Source organism: Scomber japonicus, chromosome 12 (assembly GCF_027409825.1).
Source record: "Scomber japonicus isolate fScoJap1 chromosome 12, fScoJap1.pri, whole genome shotgun sequence".
Classification (NCBI taxonomy): domain Eukaryota; kingdom Metazoa; phylum Chordata; class Actinopteri; order Scombriformes; family Scombridae; genus Scomber; species Scomber japonicus.
Genome location: NC_070589.1, coordinates 10562447 through 10584140, shown reverse-complemented (window position 1 = coordinate 10584140; position 21694 = coordinate 10562447). Strand labels below are relative to the sequence as shown.

The following is a 21694-nucleotide window of genomic DNA, read 5'->3' as shown; positions in this document are numbered from 1 at the left end:
TCAAAGCATTGTGATGTGTGTTCTCTGGTGTCGGAGCACACACGAGTAAAAAAAAAAAAAAGGGAAAAAAATTGAGTTGGTTTTTCATTTCAGACGACCTCAAACTAAGCAGAGAATTTAGCCATCAGTGTTTTTAAAGGATAGACATGCAGCGTTTCCAATGGTCGTGTCGTTTCTCCAACATCTCTGAGATCTCTGTGTTCCAGTCACAGGAAAATCAGGGAATAGTGATACTTCCTCCGGTGGAGATGGGGATTTCACAGATTAAACTGCATCACCTGCTTCGTGCATACAGTAGCATGAGAGATTGCGGTTTTTCCAGACGGTGGGTTTCAGATGTTTTTTTTGTACACCGCGAGCCCAGCTGTAGCGGAAAAGAAACAGTTTACCACACAACAACTTTTCTCTGAGCTGAAAAATGTCAACAAACAAGGAAGAAAGCATTTTTAGGTCATGGAAACACTACCAACTAGGTTTTTGAAAGTTGTTTTTTTACAAGGCAGTGCAGTGTGTAGTATAGTCGTCATTAGGGGTTTATGGATGCCAACATCAATACTTTAATTGGTACAACTCTCCGTGATTTGTTGCAGAAAATCAAGACATGACATGAAAAGATTTGATTTCATTATTCCTGTTTTTGCCGAAATAAGTTCAATTGCTACCTGAGCTTCAGCTGTTGACTGATGTTGTCTCTGGAATATTTTAGGAACATATCGAGGAGCAGATCGATGCTGACTGCGTTCTCAGAGAATAACTACCAATAAATACCAATAGCAGCACCGTTTGTCCAGGAGATGATCAATATTTCAGTAATGACCAGTAAGGAACTGGTACCAGTTTAGTAGCGTTTCTTGATCCTCATCTCTACTCACCGTTCTAATAGTGACTCTAAACAATAGAAGACTATTAAACATTATCAGGGAACATTTTTCATGTTGCTATAAATAGAATATGATGCAGTAATGTCACACACTGGAGAAATGTGAGCACTTCTTTACTGTATGCAGTATGCAGGTGTTCCAGAGCGCATTAAATAACATGTTTTTTCTCTCTGCATGAAATCATAGTCTTCACTTTTGATCATTGCTTATTTTGCTCATCCTGCATATACTGTATATATTTTTTAAAAGATAGAGGATCTGATGTGAGATGGCAAAGGAGAAAACCAACGCCACTGCTAGTTTACAGAAGCTCTCTGAAGCTGTGACTGATCATTACTCTGGTTGGCACACTGAGATTAACATCTTAATCTCTTCAATAATTTAAAGCAGCATAAAGTCCGCTGCCACTACCTATAATTCCTTAATGCTGGTAAAGCTTACTGTAGCTGGAGTAGAAACGAGAAAATCCACTCTCGCTGTACACAGTTGGGGCTCCTGCGGAGACGTTAGCGCAGTTCATCCGAGCAGCTAACAGGAGATTCACGCATACGCACAAATCCTCACTCCTACACACACACACACACACACACACACACACACACACACACACACAATTATTAGGGCTGTACTCACTGAGATTTCCACAGCACAGTTTAAGGTGATTATGGGCCTAATGAGTAGGAAGGGCACTTTTTTACTATAGACTAATTAGTGTGTATTATAGAGGATGTGGGCTAATGAGCGTGCTTGGCTGAGTGTGTGCTGATTCAGGGTTTAGACCACTTTCAGGTTTGAGCCTGCTGATCAAGAGGCAGGTTTTTGTTGTGATTGTTTTAATTGTTGAAGGGGGTGAATTGGCTTTTGGGCGGGGGGGCATCAGAAAGTGTTATTCTGATGATGGCGGATGACCTTTACACAGGGGTCAGACCGTCAGACACAGAATGTGAAACTCAACAACAAAAGCAGTTTAGTAGATTTTAAAATGTTACTCGCTAAAGGGTAACTGTCACTTCACACAGGTGGTCAACACATCATTAATACATGTGTACAACTGATGCTGAGTATTTAAAGGCAACACTTTCGTTTCTGTGGCCAAACTATAAAAAACTTCCATTTGAATCAGATATGTTCTGGCATATTTGGACTATTTAGGGCAGATTTACATGAAAAAAATGGTTAAATGTGTGGTTTTAACTACAGTTTAACGCTAAGACGGACAACCTTTATTGGAATAAAAAAAAAAAAATGTGATAAGATGCACAAAATATCCACAAGCTACATATACAAGAGGAGTGGAGTATAGGCGGAATCGGTACAGCTGATGTCTGATTTGAATACTGAGCTAAATGCAGTCAAATGTATTATATAAATGCCTTGTTAAAAAAAAGAGTGCAACTGCAGCCTGTTGACATTTTGCTATACAAATATCAAGTTTTATGAATACAAGCTACAACTGGTTGCCCTCTGTTACAGATTTGTTATATGCTTATTTATTTTATTCAGCTCACTGGTTCATTTTTTTGGCACCACCGTGACAGAGTTCTGTAAAACACAGATAACATCACGTCTCTTTTACCAACATAACCTTTCTTGCGGCGTGTAAATCACATCTTCACCATATTTAAGCTACCTGAGCTTTTCAGAGTCTGAGAATTTTCCACACCAAACGCACCGTTGCAAATGGAACGGAATACATAATGGACTTGTGCTAACGTGTCTCCAGCCGTTATTTATCTTGTCCTGAATGTATACGCAAAGAGACATGCATCAGTCTGGTACTTGATCAAATCAGCTCAAAGCCTCAGTGCATTAAATCTGCCTCTTCAACTGTTTTGATATACAGTTTAATCTTATAATGAAGCTTATTAGAGCCAAATCAATTAATCACTCCATTAATTGCTTAGTTGATTGACAGAAAAATAGTCAACTATTTTGATAACTGATAAACTAGAAAAGTCAATGCTCCAGCATTGTTAAACCACCAGGACCAAAGTCATCATAAAACACATTACAAACAGTATTTAAATAGAGTAGTTGAAAAAATTCAAAAAGGTAAAAAAGAATACAAAAAATAACCAATTATGTGCACCCAGACATGTGTCAGCCAATGGGGTATCTACCAAGATGGGTTAGGTATAAGGTCATGTGACTTCAGGTCATTTTTTCCAGCTTGAGCCATTTGTGAAGATTTGCTGCTTTTCTTAATCTTATCTGACAGTGAATTTAATATCAAAGACCTTTTTTTCTTTTTGGCTTTGGCTGGACAAACAAAACAAGCTGATTTGAAGATATTGACTTTAGCAAACTGGGACATTTTTTATTTTTCAGATGTTTTTCAGAACCACCTGCTAACCGATTCATGGAGAAATGAATCGGTTATGAAAAGAATCGTTAGTTGTAGCTCTAAAGCTTCTATTGTGTTTAAACGATATTTGACATTTAAGAAGTTTGGGTTCCTCTATGAAATAAAATAAAAAAGCATCTTTGTGTTTCAGAGTATCAAGTATCAAGTATCATTTTGGTGTTTGGAGCGAAACTCAAGATTTTTATCATCAATAGTAAGATTTGCTGCAGTGTTATAACGTAGAAAAGTTACAGCTACAGAGCTGCCGGAAGCAAACACGATATTTAACTTGGTTTATTTTACAGCGAGGCCGCAGGGGGAATGAAAGGGCAGCACATGATTACAGGTGTTGGAATTACACAGTGTGGGTTTCAGAAAAAAAGAAAAAAGGTTGGGGGAATTTGATTAGTAGCATAACATAACCTGACATCTATATTTTCATGCATTATATCCACTGGCTACACTATGCTGGGTAAGGCTGACCTACACAGAAAACTTCACCCCCCTCCTTAAAAAAAAAAACCCCACACTCTCACTCACTTTCTCACTTTTCCATGGCAACAGCAGACACCGCATACCAGAGGTGCACGTGGGCTGCAGCTTAAACAAGGGCTCAGTCTTACAGAGACCACAGCTGAAGATGGTCTTACACTCATCTCTCTACAGTCCTGCTTTTCTTTTCTTTTTTTCTCGTTTACCTTCTTTATCTTTGCTTTGTCAATCCCTCTCCTTTCCCCCTCACACACACACGCACATACAAACATACACACACGCACACACACACACACACACTTACCTTTAGGATAACGAGGGAGAGTGTTCAAACTCACCTCCTCTCCCACAAAGCCCTGACTGTTCACTGGTCCACTGGGCTCCTCGGGTACACATGGCTACAACACACACACACACACACACATGCACACCACCGAGCTCTAACAGCCCCCCCCCCCCCCCCTCCTCTTGATAATTGCAGCATTGTGAGATCCAAAATAGCATATAAGCTCTTAACTCTTCCTAAAATCTGTACAGGTGAAATGTTTGGCACACATGCGTGACAGAGTGAGAGACCCCTACAAACTGAGCAGCTTCCTCGACGCGTGTCTCATTTAAATATTTTGGAGCCGTTTGGTTATTCTGAAGCCAAGGAGCCACTGGGGAGAAAAAACATTCAAATGAACAACGACATCAGCAAATCAAGTTTCTCCAGATTGGCATGCATCCCTAATGAGCATTTTTTTTAATTTTTTTGTATTAAAGCGTTGCCCTGGGAGCTGTTGATTCCCAACCAATGTCTGTCTGTCTGTCTCTGTGATAGGCTGCCCTGCACTTTCCGCTCCACAATGTTTACGCTTCATCTCCTCGCTGTCTTTAAAGACAACTTAGCAGGGGGAGGCTTAGGCAGGCTGGGGTGTGCGTGCACGTACAAACACACATGCGCGCACACATACAGAGGCTGAACAGTAATCTTTCAACACACTTGTGCCATTTACACAAAGTATTTGCTGTGTGTGTGTGTGTGTGTGTGTGTGTGCGCGCGAGCATCGTCTGCAGCACATTATCGTCAGTGCGACCTCCTCCTGTCCTCCACCACGACAGACATTCCAACCGCAGGGGTCACCGCGACAACGGGGAGCCAATTACACACCAGTGTGTTTGATCAGAACAGACGGCTGATGCGCGTGCGCACGCGCACACACGCAGACACGTGCGCGTACGCACACTCAACGCAATTTCGTATCCGCACTCGCTCGTTTATTCTGTTTCAAACTCATCTCTTCTCGGCAAATAGCTAAAGTGGCGTCTCCCCTCTTTAATTTGCATGCCTGTCAACGTCTAAGAATGTTTATATTTATTTCATTTATGTGTCTTTTTAGTCGAGCTTGTTTTGAAATCCGCAGGGATCTGGAAAAAGAGGGAGAAAACGCCGGGTGAAGAGTCGTGGCACGAAGGAGGGGGTCGATGGTTACAAACACATGTGACAAGCGACACGGGACCCCCAGTGCCCCTCTGTAAATAGCATGTGTGTGTTAAACTATGTGTCTGCGTGTGTGTGTGTGTGTGTGTGTGTGTGTGTGTGTAGCGCAGTATTGTATAGTCCAGGCCCTGGGGTCCTGGGTGGTGGCCCCTGTATGTGGCTCTGCTGTCACATCCCTTTACGAGCCACCGCTTCGCCTGTCACACACACACCACCAAACGCATACAGAGAGACACACACACACACACACACAGCACCCGGCCTGCCATGTCCCTTAAAAGCCAGGAAACACAGATGTGGCAGCAGATTAATGTTGTATGGCTCAAGAGCACGCATACAAACGCACACACGTTGACACACACACACACACACACACACACACACACACACACACACACACACACAGGCTGTAACATTTTGCACCATAAAAACATTCAAGACATTAAAGTGGCACCTGCAACACTGGCCGCTCATTTTCACATGATAACGTTTAATTAGCTTACTCTCTGCTCGCCGCCAGTTTCTCTGATCACAAACACATCCAATTAATACATAACAGTCAAACAGGCTGCTGAGTGTTTTTTAGAATTAATAACAAAGTATGAAACTCTTCATCAACCCGAAGTAAACAAAAAATCTATACATGAAATGAAAAAAAGATCTGAAGGAGTTCAAAGTGATTTAATTAGAGTTACAAACGTTGCTACAGAGGTGGGTTGAATACGCCAATTAGCAGCATTTGTCAGTTATGAGAGCAGGTCATGTATATTTGCACTTGATAGGTACTGAAATTTTCAAAGCAACACGAGACCTGCAACAGCTCAAAAGAGCATCAGCGCTCCGATTGTCGGCTCATTCGTCAAAAACAACTAAGTGAAGTGTTTTAATAAAGTCTCAAAAATCAGTAGAAAGGAGTTTATCTAGCACTCACTGCTTTGATTTAAGAGGAACAGTCACAAGTTGAACTAATCAGCTGTGTTTTAACAGTTAATAGTTTTCTGAGTGCTGTGACAATACTGAAGGTTTCTGCTGTGGTCATGGGTTTGAATAGTTTGAACTAGGAGTCTGTGCTGCCGTGGCCTGTATGGAAGAAGCCAGTCAGTCATGAGCCGCAGAAAACTCTAAACACTCCTGAATTGGTCCAAAATTGACCTCAAAGTGAACTGATTGAGCGGGTTTCTAGCACTGAATTTTAATCTTGGTTGCACTTCTCTTAACAAAATGCACCTTGAAAGTCATAATTAACAAGTTTTTTGAAGTTTAAAAATGCACACAGACTGGTGCCTTTGACTTTTTTTCAAAGAACCTGATATTTTCTAACAGAGGTGTCCATCTTTTTGGATTAATGATTCAACCAAGAGAGTTTCGTGCAAATCCAATTTTTTCTTAAGTGCTCCAAGAAATGATAACCAGTCTTTGTCTATGCATGTAATGAAATTGACACACCAGGTGCACAGTAACTAAAGGGACTAATGTGACACTCACACTTTTATTTCAATGAACTTCTTCAAAATTATACCAGAAGTCAAGTGTTAAGGATGGTGAAATAGATGAAAACCACCCAGCACTAAATCCTAGAGTCTGAACATGATGTCCTCAAATGTGTTATTTAGTCCAACCAACAACAGCATTGTGTCCAAAATCCCAAAACATGAAGTCTACTGTTACAAAAAAAAGTGACAAATTCTCACATGCAAGAGCTTTGACGCAGCAAAAAAACAACTTAAAACGATTATTGGATTATCAAAATAGTTGCTGAATAAATTCCTGTAGATTAATCAACTAATTATTGTGGCTCTAAAAGCGGTATTCGGGGTTTCTAACGCCCACGTTCAGTTGCAAAAGGCGGCGGGGGGGGACGTGAAGGTCAGAATGTCGGGTTGGATAGTTACAGAAATTGTCTGACGCAGCCTCGGTTCTGATGTCAGTAAGGTGGAAGGAGGCTGTTTGACTATCCAACAAGCTTTTCTGATGAAGCACACTGACTCCTTGTTTGAATAGACAGAGGGCAAACGCACTTGCAGTCAAAGATCTGCTGCACTTCATGTCAAACACCCCCCCCCCCCCCTTTTTTTTTTCTAATTGAGTGAGCAGAATTGGAACCCACACAGAGGCCGATTGTTCAGGCTCTGGAAGTAAGTTTACAAGCCTCGTTCTTTTTGAGAGATGGAACGTGAAGCATTCCCGGCCCCCGACGACTCACATTCTCAGCACAGAAGCTGCTTTTTTTAGTCTCCCGGCCGACTCGCAGGTGAGCCAGATAAAGTTAATTTCGGACACGAGCGCGGCAGATGCCTTGCTGTGCACGAGGCCCCCTTTTCGCGGGGGGAAAGAAAAGCGCTGACTCACACTGAAGCGATCTATCAGAGCCACGTACTGCCTGCTCGCACTGGCTTCATCACCCCGGCTGAGAAGGTAGCAGCTATCACGCTGTCTTTACTTCCCTCAATCTGCTCCTCTCACTCAGGCTCTCACTCCGCCAGTCAGCCTCTCTCTCTCTCTCTCTCTCCTTCTCTCTGCCTCCTCATCTCTAACCTCGACGTCTACCTCTGGTTCCCTCTTCTCTCCTCTTTCTTCTGGCACCCTCATAAATGAATCATCACATCGCCCAGCAGAGCAGAAATGTTCCTTAATTGCACCGACATAAGCAGCGCTGCCTCTCACGTGCACACACATCGCACATATCAAACACGGGCTCGTGCCATTAATGGGTGGTGGTGGTGGTGGTGGTGGTGGTTGTTAGGAGGTGGTGGAGCAGGGCGTGGGGTGGTGGTGGTGGTGGTGGTGGTGGTGGGGGGGTGCATACTGTAGCGCTGCAGCTCGCGTGTCTCACTGGTATGTGCCCTGTCAATGCAGCTCAGTGTTAAAAAGCGTGTGTCCATGTCCTCCCTCTCTCTCACTCTCTCTCCCTCATTGTTTTCCTCCTCTCCCATGTTCTCTCCCGGTGTAATGATTTGGATCAGATGCTGCTGTGTGGAATTAGGATCCCCCCCCCCCTTCTCTTCCTCTTCCACCTCCACCCCTCCACCCACCCTCCATCCCTCCCGCTCGCTCCGTCTCTCGCGCTGGCCCTCTGGCTGACAGGCATCTCGTTAGTGCAGTATGTCTGTCAGTGAGGTTTGAGATTGAGCTGTGCCCCCGCATATCCCTGATGTCTCTCTCTCTCTCTCTCTCTTTCTCACACACACATACACACACATACACACACTGTAAGGCTGAGTCGACAGCAGCTCGGAACAGACAGACAGTCTCTCCGGCCTTAATAATGATCTGATGTCCTGTACTTTTAAGATGTCACTCTAATGGAAGCGTTATTTTTGTCCCGCGCACGCCAAAGAAGACCGTTTTGTTAAACATTGTTATCTCCCTTGTTCCCTCTCCTTCTTTTCCTCCTCCTCGAACCCTCATCTTGTCACCCCCCCCTCCCCCCCTCCCCTCCCCTCTCTCTTTTCTGTCAGGTGGAGATGAAGATGAAGAAGACAGATGCCATCAGATGGGAGAAGCTGGAGGGAGAAGGACAGGAGTCCAACATCAAACACTTCAATCCCAGTCAGTGCAGCTCTGTTGTTTATGCTTCCTTCTCTCTCCAACTTTCCTCCTCCTATTACTCCTCTCATCTGTCCATCTCTCCCTATTCTTACCTCAACCTCTTCTTATTTTTTTCCTCTCTCTGCAAAGATCAATATAAGCTCCTGTGTTTGTCTGCTCCACACTAAAATGAGAGTGGGCAGTCTATCCCCGCTAGAGTCCTTTCATTAGTCTGACGGCAAAAAAAGCAGGCAGGAAAGAGAAAGGTATGACAGCGAAATATGACTCAGTATTTTAGCCCACACGTTCCCATTACTGACAGGATTAATTACTTATGTAAGTGTGTGTTGTGGGGGTAGAGCGCGGGGCGGAGTAAAAGTGGGCAGCCTAAACTATTCTTTCCACCGACGGCCTCAACCTCGAGGACCGCCGCTTTACATTCTAACACAATATTTGACATCTGATATTATGAGACATTGCCGCGTGTCCACACTTGGCCTGAATATGTCTGCCGCACGTCTGGGGCTGTATTTATGTAAATCTGCATCTGGATTACATTCATCGCTCTGCCTCTTCATCTCTCTTCGGGATTACGGCGGGGCGTATCGCATTCAGAAAATATAGAAGTCAAATCACAATGCGATCCCCCGTCGCACCAGAGTGGAGATGTTTGTCTTGGTTTTAACACGCCGAGTAAAACGTCCTTTAAAAAAGAAAAAAAGCATTGTTTCTGAATGAAGCGTCGATTACACGATAATAACAGCATGTAAATAAATCAAAAAAATTGCCAGTGTGAAAGCCGTTTGATCATTCTCGATTTTAAAGAACAGTCACTGAACACTTTCACAGTTTCATAAAAGCAATCATCTATTAGTTTCAGTTCTTCACGCTCCGCTTTATGTTTTGCCAAACGCCTCTTAGCAGATTCGAAAACCTCTCTCAGAGCGCGGCCGCTCATGACTCGGGTCTTAGTCGGGGAAACTGCATTCTAACTCCAGCCTCTTTTTATTTTGAATTCTATTTTTTTTTTTTAACACTGTCGTGCTTTCCCCCCCCCCGTCAGCTCTGTACCCGACGTCGTCCCTCCACAGCTGCAAATGGGACAAAGTGGTGGAAGACATCAGCGAGGAGGAGAAGAACGAGAAGCTGGAGGGAGACGCTGCGCTCAACAAGCTCTTCCAGCAGATCTACAGAGACGGCTCGGACGAGGTCAAGCGAGCCATGAACAAGTCTTTCGTAAGTGTCTCAACTAAAGTGACAAGCAGGGTCAATAATCATTTAATCCAGACAGGCAAAAATTCAGCCTTCCAAAATCAATATATGGCCCCCCTGACAAAAGCATGAGCTCTCCCTCACCATAATTACCATGAACTGTTCAATAACTTCTCATACAGCTACTGTAGATAACAAGATAATATGTATTCAGTGTAATTCCCAGTAAATACGAGTCAATAACATCTAATATTGCCCCCATCGTGAAGAGAAGCATGCCGCTGTGCCTCACAGTGCTTAAATGAAGTCTAATAAACTTAACAGATAAATAATATGATCTATTTCACCGAGATGAAACAAGTACCCTGTGATTTCAATTTCACGCCTTTAGCCTGTGAACACATTCGGAGTCTCGCGAACACAAATAATATGGCAAGTCCAACAGAAATGATGTGCTGATGTGCCTTTTTTCTTTTTTTTCTTTTTTTTCTATTGCTGCATTACTTTGATTCAGCCATAGCTCACGTTTTGAGATAACTGCTGTAAATCTGCTGGAGAAAACGCCCTCAGATACAATCCTCCAACAGTTTTCTGAATCGATTTTTACTCTTAAATGAATTAAAAGAAACAAACTGATGCAAAAAGTGTCCCATAATTGAACCTTAATTGCCTCCATGATCCAGTGGGATTAAAGCAACAGGTTTGGTAATAAAGTGCAGAACGTCGTCTTTTCTCAATTCATAAATGTTTTTCTTGATTAAAAACATAATCATAGTTCAGTTAAAAGGACCGCATCATTATTTTAATAATTAACGAGAATCCATCAGAGTGTAAAGTGTGTGTGTAATTTATTTTTTTGAAGGTGGATTAAAAATTTGGGGGAGATACGATGGCATGATGCTGGTACACTTTCAAAAGGATTTTCCGTCATTTTCAACACACAAACTGCAGCTGACTGTGTTTTCACATTCATTTCAAGTAATCAGTCATTATTTTGCCTTCCTGTGTGTGTTATGAGATAACAAGAAAATTACAATTAGTCAAAACTAGTCTAAACTTCCACTGTGATCACCACTACAATTTAACCGAGAGGGCAAAAGGATAATTGGCTTAATTTGAAGTGAATAAAACCAGTAACACTGTAGTCAACCCATCTAAGCTTTCTTTTTTTTTTTAAAGCAGAGAGAAGGTGTTGCATAACTTGACTACTAATGAAATGACACTGCAGTGATTTCTCTCTCTCTCTGCCTCTACTCCCCATGCAGATGGAGTCAGGCGGTACGGTCCTGAGCACCAACTGGAAAGACGTGGGCAAGAGAAAAGTGGACGTGAACCCACCGGACGACGTGGAGTTGAAGAAGTACTGAGCACCTCCCTGTCTCTCTCTATCTCTCTCTATCTCTCTCTCTCTCTCTCTCTCTCTCTCTCTCTCTCTCTCTCTCTCTCCTCACCCCTCTCTCCCCCCTTCCTCTCTCTCTCACTCTCTCTCTCTTTCTCTGTTTGACCTCACTGTTCTCTACTTTCGTTCACGCTGCTCTGCAGTCTCCATGGCCGTCCACTTCCTCCTCCTCCTCCTCCTCTTCTTCTTCTTCCTTCTGGCCCCTCAGTTGTGTCACTGCTCTGGTGTTTTTCACTGCACCTAAGTGGAGGGAGGCACGGTGTTTCCATGATCACCACACCAAACCACACCTGCTCTCTGCGATAGCTCACCGCCAGATGGGGGTCTGATCATTCGAATACCTGGTTGAACAGATTGATTTACAGTATCTGATTTTTTTTAATTTTTTTTTTTCAAGGCCAATGGACTCGATGGGGAACTGAGGTCTGGATAAAATGTGACTGTCAGACCTGAAACGCTCCAAATCAGCTTTCAAACTCTGAAATCTGGTTTTTCAAACATTCTTCTTCTTCTTCTTCTCTCCTCTGTCTCTCCTGGTTTTCTGAAAATGCCAACAGCCTTTCTATATTGGGAAGCCTTTTATGACTCTTTCTCAGCACTTGTATACAAATGTAAAAATGTTAACAATAAGAAAAGAGATTGAGATGTTTCAATGATAACTATGAACGCATCTTTTGGCTTATTTTCAGTAGGAATTCAGCAATACTCTGCAAAACTGACTTGTCTGGAATCTGTGTGACATGTCCGCCAGTGGCTTGGCAGCGGTCGTCTCTTTAGTGTGATTCAAGCTTCAGTGTAAATAAAAAGATTTGTCGTTTGGCTCACAAGCTTTGTCTCGTGTTTTATGGTTCGTTGTCACCGGAAACTGTTTTCAGGCAGGTTGGATAGTCTCGGAAGGGGAGCCATCAGCTGCCAAAAAGTGTGTGTGGGGGGGGGCAATATATTATGACAGGGCGCCATGCTCTGTGATTATGTGCTGGGAGGGATGAAATGTGGCATCGCTGATATGAGTGCAGGCAGTTCAGATATGGCTGACAGCTCGAGGATATGGTTTACGTATCGCAGTGTGATTGGTATCAAGTCAGAGAGAGCCCCGAGTTGTTTGGCCGGGAGGCGAGGACGCAGCCTCGAGGTGGAGTGGTGATTTGCAGCTGGAGATGTGGAAGAGCAGGTTCCTCCCCTGTTCTTCAACCACATATATACGGTAGCTGTAACTGTGAGGGGGCGTCCTGCCGAGGCAAGAGAGCATTAATATGGATCAGCCTCCTAACCGCATCATCAAGCCTCTCACACTGAGTTAAGTGTTAAATTCATCACACATCGTTTCATCTCTCATGACGATCAAACGCCCATTTGTGGCTCTGGATGGAACTCTTAACTTCTCTCTCACACACACACACACAAACACATACACACACACACACACACACCCTCCCGCTATCCTTGACACAAACACACCGCCCCCATCCTTACCCCCTACCCCTGCCTGAGGCGGCTCTGTGACATCAAAAGGAGCTAAGCGCTTTGCATCGTGGGTAAGATCTGGGAGCGTGACGGCTACAGAGTCTTTAGTCTCATTAAAGAGTTCTAGAGCTGCAACTCTCACATTAAAGAACTCTGGAAAACTTCTTTCTGCTCATCCCTTTGGAGCCGCTACCAGATGTGACATGTCTCAGAACTGGAAAAAGTGTCTTTTGAGTGAAAGAGAGGGGGTGTTCCCAAATAAATCATAAATCATTACCACGATATGTATTTACAAACAGGATATAAATAAAGTCATTCGGTCAATAACAAAACAAACAAAAACAGAGAGAGGGGTGACGCTTTAAAGTTTCCTTAAAAAAAAAAAAAGTTTATTCAGTCATATTGCACTTTGAGATCTTCAATGCAGATGAAAACTCACAGAGATGAAAGTTTCTGAAAGCGTACAGTTCATTGTTTTAATGAGAGCTACTTGCGGAGAGGAAAAACAAAGGGGAAAGGGAAGAGTTAAAAACACAGGAGTCGCAAACATTTCTCAGGAGAGTGATGGAAAGTGAAACAAACAACGCTGTTTGAACCAGCTGACTGCGCCCTATACATTTATTTACATCAAAAAAAAGCAAAGAAAGAAAGAAAAGGGGCGATTACAGCTCTATAAATACAAGCTTTACCTGCTTATCCTATAGATAAGTGGATGGCATTATGTAACTATATATAAATATATATCAATTAAATCTTCGGGTCAATAGATGTCAATGTGTTTAAATGGAAATGGGTCTGTTGGGTGTTTCATATCTTAACCTGTGTTCTCTCAACAGCGTGTTTGTGCTGTAGTTTAGATCTGAATCGATAGTTGGCATGTTTTTTTAATAAGACAAGCTGTGCAGTGTGCAGGCGCCGCATACCTTTACATGTGAGATCATGTGTGTCCTAGATTCTGTGCCATGCATTTCTAATGTCGGAACACGGTTTACCGATGCTGTTCATTTTGCACAAATCTGCTCAGACCAACAGGTACCCCCACCGCAGACGAAAAAACAAGAAGCCGCCATCTGCCTTTCTGTAACTTTTCCCTTCATCTCCCCTCCCTTCAAAAAAAACAACAAAAAAACAAAGCCAATCTTTCCCTCCCTCCCTCCCTCCCTCCTTCCTTCCTTCCTTCCTTCCTTCCTTCCTTCCTTCCTTCCTTCCTTCCTTCCTTCTTTCCTTCCTTCCTTCCCTCCTGGACTCCACCATCTCCCAGGTGGGTGGTGGGTGGTGGGGGGCAGAGATGCTTACACGATCCCCAGAATGCGTGCCACCCACCAGTTGCAGGGCATGATCACCCGACAAGCCACCCTGCAGCCCCGGTAGTGGTACGGCCACGGGTGGTAGCCTCCCAGCGGCTCGCAGATCCTCTGGCAGTGGGTGTAGCCGCGGCGGCACTCGGAGCAGCACACGCCCTCGTGATCCAGCCTGCTGTAATCGCCCATGGAGCCCTGCTCGCCCTCGAGAGCCCTCTGAGAGAAGACAGGACAGATGAGGACAGATGAGGACAGAGGTCAGCTGTATTTGTGCGGTACTCCTGCCATATGATACTGTATATTTAGCAGCGGAGAAAGCTCCTCTCAAACCAATTAAAAATGGTTTTCCGACAGGCAGGATGGGGAGGAGGGGATGTTGTCAGATGTGGGTTTTTGTTGTCAAATATTTTCTTTTTCAAACGCATACGGCTCACACTGCTCACTGTTTACCCCCCTCTGTGGTTGTCAGCAGTGTGGGGGATGCTTCAGTCTGAGGGGCCGGGGAGGGAGAGGAGAGGAGGGAGATTAGGGAAAAAGCGGGGCCTAACATAAGGGACGAGGATGGGTGTGGGGTGGGGTGGGGGAGGTGAGAGGAGGGGTTCAGAGGGGGTGAAGATGTCTATGTATGAAAGTCTGTGTGTGCTCAGCAGGGCAAAGAGGCCAGAGCAGAAGAGGAGGGGTCAGGAGGGAGGGAGGGAGGGAGGGAGAGAGAGGGGGGGGGTGTTTATTCATACAGCCTCCATGCTGAAAGGAAAGCTTTGGACGAGCTGTTCTAAAGAGCTTCAGACAGTCTCACATGAAGGAAAAAAAAAAAAAGAGCACACACAGAAAACACACCCACGCATACACTCAGATTTGCAGTGACAATGCGGGCCCTCCGCCGTGACCCCGGCATCTGCTGCTGCTCGCACAGCTGTGAGAAACTCTCTCCGCAGCTTCTCAGGTAGCCCTCAGATCTGAACGGACAGTTGTGAACGCAGTGGCGGGGCCGAAGAAGAAGAACGTGTGACTCACCTGATAGGGGTTCTCCGGGTTGAACTCTGCCTCCACATCCTCTTCCTCCTCAGCCCCGGGTGCCTGGCGGCGGCGGCGGCGGCGGGGGGCTGCGGCGGCCCTCACTTTCCTCTGTCCGCCTGCACACATCACAGTGTCAGTGTCTGACAGCAGATCAAATGTAGGAGCAGAGTGGCACTAATGCAGCACTGCTTCTGATCGCACATACGTTTCCTCTGCAGAGGTTTGAAGTCGTCAGATGAAGTAGAATAAAATTGTGTTTTGAGAACTTCTGACCTCCCAGCACACTAAAAATTGCACACTCAGTAGCTCTTAAACTTCAAAAGGACTTTTCTTTTTAGACTGTTTTTCTTAGGCTCCGACAACTGCGGTGTTAAATGGAAATACTTGAGAACGTTTGACCCATATCTTCTTTGTTTTGTGAAAAACTTACAGAGCCTTGAAAATGTAGTGTTTTAGCTGTCTGATCACACCATGTACAAATTTTTACTTGTTTTTTTTTTTTTTTGTTCACGGGTAGTACTATGCAACACAATTTTTGTTCCTGGACACTAAATGTTATTTCTAAAAGGTAAAATTGCTTCTGCCTAAAAAATAGATAGAAAATAGCTATTAGTCGCTTCTGCTTTTCAATGGGAAAATTGGTGAATTTGCACATTTTCATTCACATAGTCATATGAATGGCTGATTCATCTAAAAAAAAAACTACCCCTTACAAAATCTTTTAAGATGACATTTGGTATAAATTCATGTTCATTTTCATTCACGTTGTTTTTTCTGATTGTATGTGAATGAAAATGTGCAAATATGCTCATTTCCCCATTGAAAAGAGGTAGATTTCAGAATGTTAGGTCACAAAAGCAAGGTTTGGTGGGACTAGCAGCCCATTTTTCTAAGTTTTAGACAAGCCTTTAGTATTACGTCTGCTTACTGGTTGAGTAGGTGGGACGGAGCCAGAAGATTGGCAGGTCTCCACACAAATCCTTGATCTTGTTGCTGAGGAAGGCGGAGTCCGAGAGGGGAGTGTCAGCTGCCACCCAGATCAGATCCTCCTCAAACTTGGCTGGCATCACTTCATCCTCCTGCGGGGGGGAGGGGGGAGGGGGGAGGTGGGAGGGGGGCAAAACGTCAGTGAAGAGAAAATGAGCCAAGTGCAGATGCAAACAAACATCACAACAAAACATCTGAAGACGTCTTTGACTGCTGAGGGCGTAAAATCCCACTTGTTTATGTATCTTGTTAGCAGCTTTCCTCTTTAAAAGAGCCCACACTCTTTGCATTCTGCCCCAGTCTAATCTGTATTAATGCTGGGCTGTTAAACTCCTCATAACATAAAATCACGTAGTGAAAAGGAAGCATCGGTATCCAGACTCTCTTTGTGCTTACATTTAGCTAGATGCACAATGTCAGGGCTCATCAAGATCTACAGGGAAGGAGAGATTGGATGGCCTAAATGTACAGGTTTGTGATAAACAGCAGCAGATCAACTAATGAGGTTTCCACAGGAGAGACCGTGTAAACATACATATTCTGTGTCCACAGCCTGCAGGTATGAGGGGATTCTGTGGGGATGATTTAGCCCAAAGGCATTTGTTCCTGAGGGCAGCGCTGCACTAGCCACAGCCATGTTTAGGGAATGTTATCCTGCAACCTTTCACAAATGCGGCTGTTTTTTTTCTCTTTTTTTTCCCCAGCTAAAATGATTTGCTGGAGGGACAAATAAAAGCGGGGGTCTTTCTCCACTGCTAAACTGATAAGAGTTTATCTGACCCACTCTCTCTGGATGGGGATGCATGCGTGTGCGTATATATGTGTGTGTGTGTGTGTGTGCGCTTATCTAACCCATATTTGCCATCACTCTAAATTATAGCAAATGACCAGCCTGCAGCAACCATTATAACATCTCCCTGTTACACACACACACACACACACACACACACACACACACAATGTGAACCAAACGATCATTTATGAGGCAAAGAGAGGCAATAACACAAACACACACAAAAAGCACAAATGTGAAATAAACAGTCGTTTATGAGGCATAGAGAGGCAATAAGAGCAGCCCTGCGTGATAATTAATTGTGTGCCCGCATCTGTGTGTGCACGTGAGAGCGCACGCGTGTTTATGCAGACTCGTGGTCATGAAGGCAATTGTGGTGATGTGGATTTATATGGATGTGAGGCTTATGCAGAACTAAATGATTTTAATTATCAGACAGCCTAAATTGAACAGTCACAGGGGGTGGCGTTTGTGTGTGTGTGTGTGTGTGTGTTGGGATAACAATCCACACACACAGATGGTATGTTCAGTGTTGACCTCATGTGTCATTTTGACCTTAATAGAGTCCACCAAGCCTCTGACAGACTGATCTGATGGTAAACATAATATTACTGAGTTAAGTGATGAGATCCCACACACTCAACTCACCTGTGTGTTCCTGGTTCAGATCCTTGCCTACGCTGATTCATGCAATTACCTGACTGTACATTGTGTTAAAAATAGAGACTAATATTATCAGAGATCTTTAAAGCTCAGTAAAAAATAAACGGTGCAGTAAAAATCAGTTAGTAGGACTATATTTCATAAAGGATTTATACATTGTAATAATTGGTTCATAAATTATTCATTAATGCTTTATAAATAAGTAATAAGCCATTTAAGTTGCAAGGTTTGAAAAGTCAGAACTTTATAAATGAGTTAAGAATATTGGTAGCAACATATCTTGGTTTATTAGTATGTCATTATTAAAGGGTGATGGCTTTCATGTTACAAGCTGTCAGGTCCACAGTTATGATTGTTAGTACATCATTAATAAAGGAATAACAGGTACTTCTAATACAATAATAATACAGATGTTTAGGCTATTTACTCTGTTTAATGTTTTTGTGCAGCATGTTAGCATCGTGGATGCTTTGCAACCAATTTTTCCTAGTGGCCATTTGTGGTATTGCAGTGAAAAATCCCCCTGCAACCCAAAAAGCATTTTCCACATAGACCACCATTGTAAAAGAGATGTCTGTAAAAAGGACTGCACTTACCATGTTTGATCCATAGAGTTTTTATATTTGTAAAACTTCCCTCAAGCTGAGAAAAGTGATTTAAATATCTGTGAAATCATCACAATGTAAAGTCTATGGTCTGAACGGCAAATTGAGGGCGTGGCCAGTGGTGGAAACACTACTGTGTATATTCATTAGGCCGCGGAAGCAAACCAGGAAGCTAGAAGCTTTTTGTGTTGTATGTGCCAACCGAGCAATTCATATTAGACTGCACGGTCACCTTTTTAAATCCAGTATCCAGCTCTTATAATAAATCCATTATAAACACATGCTAACATTTGTTAACATGGGCAGAATGCTAACATTTACTAGCTAGCACCAAACACAAAGAACAGGTTAATGATGACAATAGAGGAAAAATGAAAGGAGTTAATCCCCTAAATAGTAGTTTATCCAGAGGGTGACATGACATCTGTATCAAGGTTCATGCTAATCCTTCTGGTAGATGTTGAGATACAGTATTTCACTGATAACTGAAAACGCTGACCTGCTGGTTGTGCAGTGAAAAGTAAGACTAAACATGTTATGCTAAAAGAGGACACCGCAGCCAAATTAATTTTCATAACCTGGCAACCCGAGAGGTCTTCTCTTTAATGGCTTATTTGTGTGTAAAGGATTAACAATGAAATACCAAAGAGGTGACTGCCCAATCACCTCGACCTTTTTCACTGCAGGAACTTAATGAAGAGTAGCTGCGGTTACCACTTGTGCTTTTCTTTCCACTTTTCTTTCCATGCACGCCTGTCTCCGGAAAGACTTCCTTTGACTAAATTCAGGCACTGGTCAGAAGAAGACCTGTGCTAAAAGCTAGTTCTGTGCTCTCAACCATTTTCCTACCTTACTGCATTAGACAAGAGCTATCTGTGAATTCTATGAAAACTACGTCACAACATGCTGTCTCGCCCATGTGCAGTCAGACAGAGAAGACCAACCCACCAGGTCGAACGTCATTGAGTCCTTGTTGATAGCGTCCACGTCAGGCAGACGAGCCTTCACCTGGGTCTTGATGTAGCACTTCTCTCCTCCTGCAAACCGGATCCCTGTGATCCCCTGGAGAAGACAGAGACGGATGTCAGATGTCAGGAAAGATACGAGGGACAAGCCAAAAGTTAGACCACATAACTCCTTTAGCTGTGTCCGCAGGTGTCTGAGACTTCACATCTGTAGACATCAAATAACGACCCTCCAGATATGTCTGATTTTGATGATGTATTTTGCCGCTATCTTTTAAGAAATGAAACTCACGAGGACACTATGATTAAAGGTCAAAATTTTAATGGCTAAAAGGCCAAAATAGCTGCTTCCTTAGTCTGATTGGCCTGATTGGGGCACTTTAATTAAAAGTCAAAAACCAACAGTCCGAATTTAATGAAAATTGGAGGGATGATGCAGCTTGACACTGATTGGCCTAACGGGGGATAACATGTCTACTTAATTTCTCTGCTGCTGTAGTGAACCCATGTCCCCGTAAGGCTCTTTAAAGTTTTAACAAATCTGACTTCCTCTCTGGCAGCTGCAAATTGCTCAGAGAGTGCTGATGAGTGTGGTTTTCTGCTTCTACCTGAGCTCTTGAAGTTTTTTGAAAATGTTTTAAATCTATAACTTACAATCTCAAAGTCATGGACCTCCACAGCCTCGTCTGCCCCGCTGCCGGTGCTGAATCTCTCCATGTTATTGGCTGTATCAATCTCCATTGCACCCTCCTCCACTTTACCATTGATGCTCATGCTGTAGTGGACATTGTAGACCTGCACACACACACACACACACACACACACACAAGCTTTCAGACTGGCATGTAAGGTATGAGAGTCCTGAGAGTCACCCCACCCCCAGCCCCCCTTGCTTTCAACGCTCACCCTCCTTCTCCGATCTCACCCCGTGACTTTTCCTCACACATACAACCTCTCTTCTCTCAATTTCTCTTTCATTCACACAGATTTAGTGAGAAGTATTCAACCTTTACAGTACTGTGTGATGATGACCCCTCTGCCTTTTTCTCATCATGTCTTTATCTGCATTAATGGCATTTTTCTAACTTCATAATGGGGTGAAAAAAACACTCAGAAAGCTTCATTTTCCTCTCTCCTCTCTTACACCTCTTGCCCCTAGTGCATCAGCCGGACCAGAGGGGCCCCCCACCCCACTCCACCCCTGCCAGGATCCTCCAACACACACCACACAGACACAACGCCTCCATTCACTGAGCTTTGCCTCAGATTGCACCATGGAACTGGAGTGTTTCATTTACATTTTAGTGTTTGCCTACACTGCAGAAAAAAAAAAGAAAAAAAAAAATCTTGAGAAACTGCTCCAGTGTTCAGTCTTCTTCAGTTCACTTTTCAATTCAAACAAGTAAAGAAAATCTACCACGAATCTACCACTTGTTTCTCCTTCAAAACAACTTATTTCAACAATTTCTTCAATCAAGTGACATTGATTTAATGGAGTAGTGTGAGCTGTGTTCTAGTTGTGCCACTTACGTGAGGAAAGTTTTACAAGTCAAGGAAAGCTGCTTTTGAACCAGCTGATCAGACTGAATACTTGATTGACTGTCATATAAAATCAACAACAACAACAACAACAATAAAAAGTTTGTAACTTCATGCTCTGCACTCACACACATGTATAGCCTACTAGATGTAACAGAAGCACCAATCTTACGTGTTTTTCATTGTTGTTCCAGAAGTAGAAAGCTCCGACTGCTCCCAGCAGCAGCAGCAGGGCTCCGGCGATCAGCACCGCGATCCCGGCCTTCAAAAGGCGGCCGGTGGCGGCGGGCTTCACGGCCACGGCGGAGTAGGCCTCCGGTAAAACATACAAACCCCAACAGTTACACAATCTCCACAGTTTTACCAAGTATCACCGGGTTACATATACAGACAACTGGAGGCTTAAAACAAGCAACTTTTGATCGCCCAATTAGGCGTGTACACCCATAAGATGACAGATTGATTATTACACAGTGACAAGTACAGTGTGAAGACTTGATCTGTCAGGCATATGAATGGTCAATGACCGGACACAGTTTTGCACATTATGCTTTGGCCCCTCACTGATCCCAGCGTTTATGAGCTGTGGGCTTTATCACAATATATTTGAGTCATTGAGCTGCACTGGACTGTACAAACACTCACCGGAGGCATGAACTGCTGCAGGTCCTCCGGTCCCGCCGAGGCGATCGGTACTTTCTCTGAGTTCCCGGCCATGACTGGAGCCAAACACCTGAGGGAAACTGAGTCCACTAACTTCTCTCTCTCTCCCCCCCTCCCTCTCTCTCTCTCTCTCTCTCTCGCTCTCTCTCAGGAGGAGGAGGAGGACGGGACCTCCTGCTCATTCATACAGGTCGTGTTTAATCACCAGCTGAGGAGGCAGGACAACCACCGAGTCGCCCTTTATAGAAGTACTGTACATTTCCCTCTGTGACCTCAGCCATATTTTAACTCTGCATACCATTTCAAGTTTTGTGACTTGAGATAAAAAGGTAAAGTAGGCTATAACCTTCAGTTGAGG

The 21694-nt window shown here is 43.7% G+C and overlaps 3 protein-coding genes across 5 annotated transcripts in view; 1 reads left to right on the top strand and 2 right to left on the bottom strand.

The window, feature by feature from the left end:
- The window catches only part of sugt1 (SGT1 homolog, MIS12 kinetochore complex assembly cochaperone), a 20526-nt gene extending 8367 nt beyond the window's left edge, over nucleotides 1-12159 (top strand). Inside the window, exons 11-14 of one of the 3 annotated variants that reach the window (XM_053330407.1) lie at nucleotides 8659-8749; nucleotides 9792-9964; nucleotides 11206-11300; nucleotides 11737-12159. In XM_053330407.1, the coding sequence (XP_053186382.1) occupies nucleotides 8659-8749; nucleotides 9792-9964; nucleotides 11206-11300; nucleotides 11737-11761 (384 nt within the window). In that variant the 3' untranslated portion in view covers nucleotides 11762-12159. Of the gene's footprint in view, nucleotides 1-8658; nucleotides 8750-9791; nucleotides 9965-11205 lie in introns of all 3 variants that reach the window. The other 2 variants (XM_053330409.1, XM_053330408.1) reach the window with 2 other exon arrangements.
- pecr (peroxisomal trans-2-enoyl-CoA reductase) overlaps nucleotides 1-21694 on the bottom strand; it is a 200450-nt gene that overhangs the window by 6256 nt on the left and 172500 nt on the right. The window lies entirely within an intron of this gene.
- On the bottom strand, nucleotides 14096-21390 carry LOC128369382 (leukocyte cell-derived chemotaxin 1-like). Its single transcript, XM_053330414.1, has 7 exons — nucleotides 21319-21390; nucleotides 20846-20986; nucleotides 19789-19929; nucleotides 19118-19231; nucleotides 16050-16200; nucleotides 15119-15237; nucleotides 14096-14320 (listed from the first exon to the last, which is right to left on the bottom strand). Exons 1-7 carry the CDS (start codon nucleotides 21388-21390, stop codon nucleotides 14096-14098), a joined length of 963 nt encoding a protein of 320 aa, XP_053186389.1.